Here is an 8,917-nt window from a genome sequence, read left to right as displayed (position 1 = left end):
GAAGGCTTTGCTGCTGTGCTCTAAAGACTCGGCCATTTCTTTGAATCCAAATATTCCAGCAACCCAAAATTGCAATTTTTGTAGAAAATTTTCGTAGTAGTTGCTCTATTGTTTGCATAAATTCCTCGTAAGGAAATGTTCCTCTCTTCTTTCCACATAGCAATGAGTGCCAGCAATCCTGGGCAAAATTACAATCCCAAAGAAGATGCATAAAACATCATCCTGGTTGCAACTAGGGCAGAAGGGATTTTCCAGGTGCATTCCTTTTCTCTTTAGAAGGGCTCTAGTATTGATTCGTTCATGAGCGGCCAGCCATAAAAATATCTTGTGTTTAAGCCTGCTCTTGCTCTTCCAAATGAGTTTGAAGATTGGGTGTTCCTCTCCATTTTCCATCAAGTTACTATACATCTGCACAGAAGAGTAAGTGGTTGTTTGCCCATTACAGCCCCATTGATCCTTTCCAGATGAATTGAGTTGAGGAACAATATTTCCCATCTGGTTAAATTGATTGAAAGCTTCAGTTGATAGTGGCAAATGAAAGTGATCGGACCAATCATGGGAAGCATGACACTTTTGAACGTATACTGTATTATGAATGGCATATGAATGCAACTCGAGGAATCTGTGTTGTAGTGGCTCTCCATCCCATTTATCTTTCCAGAAAAGAGTAGTTTGCCCAGAGATAATCTTGCATGAACTAGCTTCCTTCAAGTCACTCAGGAGTGCAAGATGAGCTTTCCACCAGAATGACCCTTCCAAAGTATTGCTAGGTGGGCTATCTTGATAGTATTTTTCCCAAATAAGATTAACCCAGGAGATCTTCTCCCTGCTAAGGAACTTAAATAGGTTTTTCACGAGCAGTGCTTTGTTGTGAGTTGCAATATCAAGGATACCATGTCCCCATTGCAGTTTTGGTTTGCAAACTTTACTCCAAGCAATTAAAGTTGTGCCCTTGTCTTTAATTCCAAATTTCCTCCATAAAAAACTTCTTAGGAAATTGTCAGGCTGAACAACAACACCAGCTGGCAGTGTCAGTCCACTCATGAAGAAAATTGCAAGTGCAGTGAAGTCGGATTTTATGAGAAGAAGCCTGCCAGCATAAGAAAGTAATGTTGAACATCCAGTGAACCTTCTTTCAATCCTCTGCATAATTTGGTTAAAGTCTTCAATTTCTGGTCTTGAGGTGCTAATGGGGAGACCTAAGTAGGTGAATGGAAAACTTCCTTTCTTGCAACCCAATAAGGAGATCAGACTGGGTAATTGGGATTCAGGCACATTGATTGGGACTAAGATGGATTTGTCGTAGTTGAATTTGAGCCTAGTAAAAGAAGTAAAATGCATGAGGAGGTTTTTGATATGGGCAATCTGAACAAGGTTTGCAGGAAGTACAAGAATAGTATCATCAGCATATTGTATGACCTTTGTTTACACGGGTGAGTGACCTACACCTTCCAATCTATGGTTTCACCCGCGAGGTAGAACTTTCTCTAAAGCTTCTTCTTCGTCGTCTGACCAATCGGCTCGGACACCAGACCACTTGTGCCCGCCCATTCTGTCTCGCCCTAAATGGATTCAACAAAAGACAGAAACAAATCCACTATTGGTTTTACGTCAAGCTGGGAATTGGGGGCATGCCTGACTTGCAATGGGGGTGTCAATTAGCTTATTCTACATTGCCTCACTTAGGATGGACTCGAGTAGATCAGCAACAAGAACAAATAAGAGAGGGGAGAGAGGGTCCCCCGCCTTACCACTCTTTTGCAAAAGAAAACTTTGCCTGGGACAACATTAAGAAGGACTGAAGAGGTGCCTGAAGAAAAGATCATGTTGATCCAATTATAATGTGAATCAAATTACCATCTAGGAGTACACATAGTCTAAAAAAACATGATTTCATTTTCCAATGGTATGAACTAAAAAGTTTGGGAGTTCGGTTTTTAAAAGGAAGAAAATTTGCTTAATTGTAGCCAAGAGTTGAAAAAGAAAAATTGACGTGGTTTAGTCATCTATTCTAGTTAAGTTTTTGTTGACCATAAAATATGTACAAAGATACCCCATATACTAAATGCCATACCACGCATGTCCATTAACTATAAATGTGCTGCAACACCCCCCAAATTCATAGGTTCAATGAAGAAGTAATCTTTTGTAATTGAACTCTTTAATTAGAACTCCAAATTATTTAGAGCCGAAGCTTCTACTGCATTTACAACATAAATCGTTCTTAGTCACGCCAGAATCACTACCAATGTCAAAGAAGTTTGAGGGCAATCAAATGTACGGGTATAAAGATTATTATATGTTAGAACTGGCCAAATTATAGTTTCTATGTTTGAATGTACCAAGAAGCCAAAAGAGAGAAAAAAATTCAACCTTTTATTCTTGTGTTCTCTATTAGTGCTCTAGTGAATTTATGTACCATTGGACTATTAAGCTACATGATAAATATTTGTGTTTCATTACTGTTTTTTTCCTGGTTTTCTAATAGTTCTTTCCAACAGTTTTCTATCGCTTTTAATGTATACCTTTGTACTATTTAGGTGGGGAATATAAATTCTCTTTTTTGTTATTAATAAAGAAACACTTTTGTTACTGTGGCTTCCAATAGTTTCTAGTGTTTTACGTGTACCATTGAACTATCATTGCGTTTCTCACCTTTTTCTCTCCTAAGCTAAATGTGCCTACAGTAGACTATATCATACCTGGGGAACAATAAAGATTGTGGTGGACACAAAACCTTAAAAAACTTGTAGTGATATTAAGCATGCCTAGGCTTATTCTGCTGAAACTACAACAACGATTTTTTATAAACGGTAGCACACAATTTACTCCTTCTCATTGACAAATAATAATAGTATCCTCTCAGAGTAGTAAGAGTCCCTCCTGGTGGAAGTTCTAAAAAACAATGATGTTTTGTTATTTAGAAAAAAAAACAAATAAAACCCCAATACAATCAGTCAGTCACCCATAATTAATGACCGCCATGGACGCTCACCGTGCAACGACTGGTTACCCATTTAGAATCCGGATACCCTGCAAAGAAGAAAAACAAGAGTCACACACCGTCAATAGGAGAACGTATGTCAAGACTAAGTACATGCATCAACCTTATCATCAACTAAGAAGCTCTTGGACAAGCCCACTATAGACTGGATTATAATAAAGTTAAAGTGTGGACTTCGGAGACACGTAGAAGCTGATATATTGATTTATAAATGTAATAAATAATTATTTGCCAAAAATAAATACATATTAACCAGAGATATAAGTACAGTCAATGTTCATTGGCTTGGCAATCTTCTGGGGACAATTCCTTAGCCACACACTGACGGACCTAGAATCGTTGCACTGGGGGTGCCAAACAGTGCAAATAATCCTCAAATAGCATTAAATTCTTGTACGATTCGTGTCTATTATACATAAAAAAATAAGATTGCACTATTAGAGAAGGTGCCATGGCACCCCCACTAGATCTGCCACTGTGGCCACACATCTGTCCTACCATCCTCGTTGATTAGCTTAGCTAAGCCATGACTTACCCAGCACACCATGAGCAACTTTTTAAATTTTTGCATCTCTTTCATGGATTAATTCACGAACCACACTCTCAATCAATATATAGCAGGAGGTGTTTGAGATCTTGGCGTTCACCAGCTCAATGGCTTGTTATTTGTGCTTGATTTGAAGACTGTTTTTAAACCCCGTTTGATGTATGAAATTCTGATCTCTTTAGAGCACTACTTTCCTATACATGTTGTTTCATTTCTATATGTTTCGATATTTTCTGTCTCCCAGTATTCTAGTTATGTTTAAGTTACTATAAATGCCGTAAATTCTACTTTAGAATTTGAGATCCATTTAGGTGCTGAAATAGTATCTCCAGTATTGCACACAATTTCTGATTTACTCTATGATTGCATATATCAGTGGCAGAGGCATTTTTGATGTTTCGCATGCATGGATGCACATTAGAACTAGCACAGAACGAAGATGAATTGCAACCGAGTATTTTGATGAATACAGTAAGTAACTACTATTTATTGAATGTTCAATATTCTGGATGTCCCTTCATCACCTCGTGATATGATTCCAAGTCTTTCCTCAGCTGAATGTTTGATGGGTGTTCGCGCATATATTTATTATATGTTGTCCATTACCGAGTCATCGGCCAGTGGATTTGACGGAATTGTACCATCATCAAATCATAACCCGCTCCTAACTGTAGCTGCCGTCGGAGCGCCACTGGGCAAAGCCTTGGCGATGGATGATGGCTGCGGCAAGGCCATCCTCGGTTGCGTCTCTAGCGTGCGGCTGCACCGGAATCTTGCAGCGGATGCCCCGTCGTTTTCTTCCGATGGCCTTTGGCAAGGACGGCGATCCCCCCTTAGGTTCTGTGGTACTACGGCGCGCTACGTCTCCCTGTGTTGGGGTGTCCAGCGAGGATTTGGTTGCGGGAATTTGGAGGCATGGCTCCTTGCGCTAGAGCGATTACCAGATGGACTACTAGCTGGAAAAGCCGTTCCGGATCAAGGCGGGTTTGTGGGACTGCCAGAATGCTCTGGCGGTGGTTGGATCCATCAACGATGGAACCCATGGGCATCATAACCTTGTTGAAGGCATCAACGATGCAGTTTGCGATCCCCCCAAATCACTCTGAGGGAAACCCTGGATCTATTCTTGGTCGGACGCTGGCGGCGACTAGCAACGTTCTCCCCCTTGGGGGTAACATGTGGGAGTTGGTCCTGGCTTGTTGAACCAGTGTTATATGGTGGTGCTCGAGGAGGTGGAGCGGCATGGCATCTACTACGTCGACAACGGCGGGTCTCAGTGGCATGACGCAATGGAGTTTCTTTGGCGGACGTGTGTTAATGAACGAGCACAGGGTGGTCGTGGTGTTTGGTGCCATGGCAACGTCGACATCTTTCCTAGCAAGGATCATGCGGACCTCGGCCCTGATGGTGGGTTGGCATGGTGGCGGCAGCTTCTAGAGCATGTGCATGGGGTGCGTGTTTAGGGTATGCTGGACAAGATGTGTGCTCCCGATAAGCCATGCGTGGCTTAGTGATGACTCCAAATCTAGCTGGTGGGGCATTATGATAGCATCCCCCATTGTTGACTTTGCAGGTCTAGTGTGTTGGCTTCCGGTTATTTAATGTATCTTTTTGCCATATCTTTGTTTAGTAATTCAATAAAGATGGAGTTTTGTGCAAACTAATTCTAGAGAGTTCAATTTAGGAGTGTCACTTATACACAAATGATATGGCTTAACTTGTCACAACATAATTTCAATCTAAACCATCACTTTTGTTTTCAGTGGAGAGAACAACTATTAAATGTTCTTGCAGTGCAATGACACAAGAGGGTGACAAGTATATTCACTATGAGCTAAAAAGCATGGAGCAGTGGCAAACATCTATACGCACCGACTTCATATGTATCAACATACAATCTATATTTATAGTAATAGTGGATGTACTACCCATTTGTAATTATCTAACTTTAAGATTTATAGCGGAGAGAACAAAAATTCAAGTGGTCTCCACTATATATGAATAGTTATAGCACAGACAACCACTATTTGTTTGATAATCTGATCTGTATGGTCCATATGTATTCATTTATATATAAATGAAGGAAATACAAAATAACAAATTCAATTTTTTATCCAGAAAAACATATCAGTGGCGTCGATGAGAAAAGACACGCTGCATATTCGTAATCAAATAGCAATGTCCCATGACTATAGTCACCGCTAGTACCTTACTCTTTACCGACGTCTAGGGCCAACACACCACTGTGAACATGCTGTTTGCGGCGCTACCGGGGTCTCCCATCTGTGCCGGTAAAGATGGTACTAGGCTTTTCTGCACTGGTGCCTCCACCCTACCAAGGCTACCAACGGTTTTCTGCACCATCATCGTCTTTTTTAATCAATGAGTACTTCTCGGGGAACCATTTCTACATTTATCCCACACCATTGACTAGTGGTATGAACCTCATATCACTACTATACTCTCTGTCCTCCCCCGGTTTCAGCTTTATAGTGTATGTTGCCTCTCATGGTTGCCGATCACCTCACAACTATAACAAAAATCTGACATGACTTCATACTCAAATGGCACAACCTCTATTCCTCCTCCTCAGTATTACCCCCTTCTTCTTTTGTTTTATCCTTGGTTCCTTCTCATTCTCTTCATCAACCAACATGCATCTTCTTAGTGGTTTAGTGATATCAATTTGTGTTCACACCCTGACCACTTATCGAAATGTGGTGCCATCTTCCCCCCACATGAGCCATCAAGTCCTCCTCCACCTCATATCCACCACTCTCCCCGCTCCGCATTCATCATAGCTATCGGTAAGTTTCGTACACGTAGCCATATAGATATATGCTTGAACTCCATATCTTGTAAGAATTTGCTCACATCCAACTCCCGCATGACTAACAATTCCTTAGTAAAAGTCCATGGCCCCTCATCTAAACTCTCCAATACCCTGGCCAGGAGCCTACGTTAACTATTGCCTTGTTTTCTTAGTGCATTTGATTAACGATTTACCACATACGTTATGATGAGGGTTAAGATGTTCCATCCAAAAAAATTATTTTCTAATCCTTCCCCTCCATATCTCCACCTTTGTTCTGATTAATTTTGATGCTTATGTTCCTCCATGCTATTAAAATGGTGGACCAAATTCTCTAAAAAGAAACATACCAAGCAAACATGTAAGCTTATGTTCCTCCATATCTCCACCTTTGTTCTGATTAATTTTGATGCTTTCATGAACACCAAATCTACTAGCTAGGTGTTGCAGCTTTAAATGTCCATCGACAATAATTGTGTGTTGCGTCATGTGAGGTTAGAGGTAAACCTAGGAGTTGATAGAAAACATAATTAATATGATGAAATTTTAACTCACCAGGATCTATAGCGGAGTATTTCTAGTATTCTTCTCTAGTTTCAGTGCCTTCGAATTTGCGAGAAAAAAATTCCTAGAATAAGTAGAAATTACAACACGGAGTTTGTAGTGGTGAAAATCTGTATATCAAGGGCATAAGGAAGACGTATGTGGTCATGCAAAAAGAGATCTAGGGGGGCCTACCCCTAAATGACCGAAATAAATTTATGCGGCGCGCTTCTGGCATGAGCATTGGAAAATAGGCATAGAAAAAAGTTGTGTACAATTAAAAGGATTTCCAGGGACAAAACTGCTAGGGCACAGTTCTCACTTGGGTTAGCGCAGACTCGCAGGCTTAAAACCGAAGCTAGGGATCGATCCCCTTCACTCTCACCCCCCTCTTTTCCAGTCCAATTGTCCAAACATCCTACCCCTTTGAATCGCGGTCTTGCCATGGCGGCGGCGCGACCATGGTCCAGCCTCCATGAAGACCTTCTCCACCGTATCATCCTCCTGCTAACGTGCATCGCCGACCGCGTTAGGGCGTCCGCCGTCAGCAAGCACTGGCGCCAGGTCGCGCTGCAGAACCCGTCCCCGCTGCCATACCTCGTCAGGCCGTCCACCGCCCGGACCGAGAGCTACCGGATCTTCGGTCGCTTCGCCGATCCGCGCCCGTACCTCTCCGCCGAGGGCCGCGCAGAGCGTTTCTGCGGCTCGGCTCCAGGCGGCTGGTTCGTGGGAGCATCCCCGCACGGGCGCGGCCACGCCCTGCTCAACCTCGGCACGGGCGAGCGCGTCGCGCTCCCGGATCGCGTATGCATCCCCATCAACTCCGGCAACATCAGGTGTCCCATGATGATCCGCGCAGCCGCCATGTCTGCCGCCCCGTCTTCTGGTGCCTGCGTGGTCGCTGCCATAACGTCGACCAGGACAACCATGGCGTTCTGCCGGCCGGGCATGGAGTGCTGGACGTCGCTGCCGGCAGAGATGACGGCCCGGCCCAACGCCCAAGACCTGACTTACCACGACGGATGGTTCTGGGCCATCGACTCAGATGATGACCTGTCCTGCTACAAGGCCGAACTTTCGACATCTAGGCAAACCATTCTACATCTTGCCTACGGGATTGGTGCTCCCCGGACGGACATGGCACACGGCGAGATCGTGTCCCGCTACCTCCTGCCCTCCGCCTCTGGCGCCGATCTGCTGATGGTGAGGAGATTCATCTCGCCGGCGACAGGCCGCACGTCCCGGTTCCAAGTCTACAGGCTACAGAAGCCACAGGTGGGCCGGCCGGCTTCCTGGCGCGTCTACAAGATGACCCGGCAGCTGCTCTTCGTCGGCCGGGCCTGCTCCAAGGCCTTCGACACGAGACACGCCGGCAACCCGGGCTACATCTACTTCCTCGACGACGTCTACCCTGGTGCTCCGCACGAGCAGAACGAGTATCCTTGTGCTGATGCCGGCGAGTGGGATTGCTCAATCCCTGGTGAGACCCAGCGCTGCCTGCCATCGGCTCCACCCTCGGACACCTCGCCGTGCATTTGGTACCACCATTAATAATCCAGCTACCCAGCACCAGGTTCAGTTTGAGGCACCATTGAGATTTTGATAAGTTTATTAGAATACGTGTCTGTTGTTTGTGTTTGCTCCTGGTCAGTGTTTCTTTCTTGTAGTTCTATGGGAAACTGCATATCCAGTTTGTTGTGTGCTCCAGGTCTGTATTTGTTGTTTTCGTCAGTTAATTTGCAGGCTGTTTTCAAACTCATTTCATCTATATGAAATTGTCAACTATTTAGACTGCTACCGGCTACCTATATATGTTTTTTGAATTATGTGTGTGATTTTCTGGTGTGATATTTTCCACACTATTTCAAGTAGGGCACATAATTTCTGATTGTATCGTTGAGTGCATCAGTCAGTGGCAGAGAGGTTCTCCCCTGTTTTACAGAGATCTGTAAGAGTGCAACTGAATATTTCATGTGTGTTCAGGTGTAGGGATTAACTAGTACTGAACTAC

At 43.7% G+C, this 8,917-nt stretch overlaps 1 protein-coding gene across 1 annotated transcript; it reads left to right on the top strand.

Annotated features, from left to right (window-relative positions):
* The first annotated feature begins 7,350 nt into the window (after positions 1-7,350).
* LOC109780560 (uncharacterized) lies at positions 7,351-8,457 on the top strand. Its single transcript, XM_020339144.1, has one exon. The coding sequence runs from the start codon at positions 7,351-7,353 to the stop codon at positions 8,455-8,457; it is 1,107 nt and encodes a 368-aa protein (XP_020194733.1).
* The last annotated feature ends 460 nt before the right edge of the window (positions 8,458-8,917 follow it).

Source organism: Aegilops tauschii, chromosome 5 (assembly GCF_002575655.3).
Source record: "Aegilops tauschii subsp. strangulata cultivar AL8/78 chromosome 5, Aet v6.0, whole genome shotgun sequence".
Lineage (NCBI taxonomy): Eukaryota > Viridiplantae > Streptophyta > Magnoliopsida > Poales > Poaceae > Aegilops > Aegilops tauschii.
This window is presented reverse-complemented; position numbering and strand designations above follow the sequence as displayed.

Excerpts from the sequence above, each read along its gene's own strand:
- LOC109780560 (XM_020339144.1), top strand. The coding sequence starts at position 7,351 with ATGGCGGCGGCGCGACCATGGTCCAGCCTCCATGAAGACCTTCTCCAC.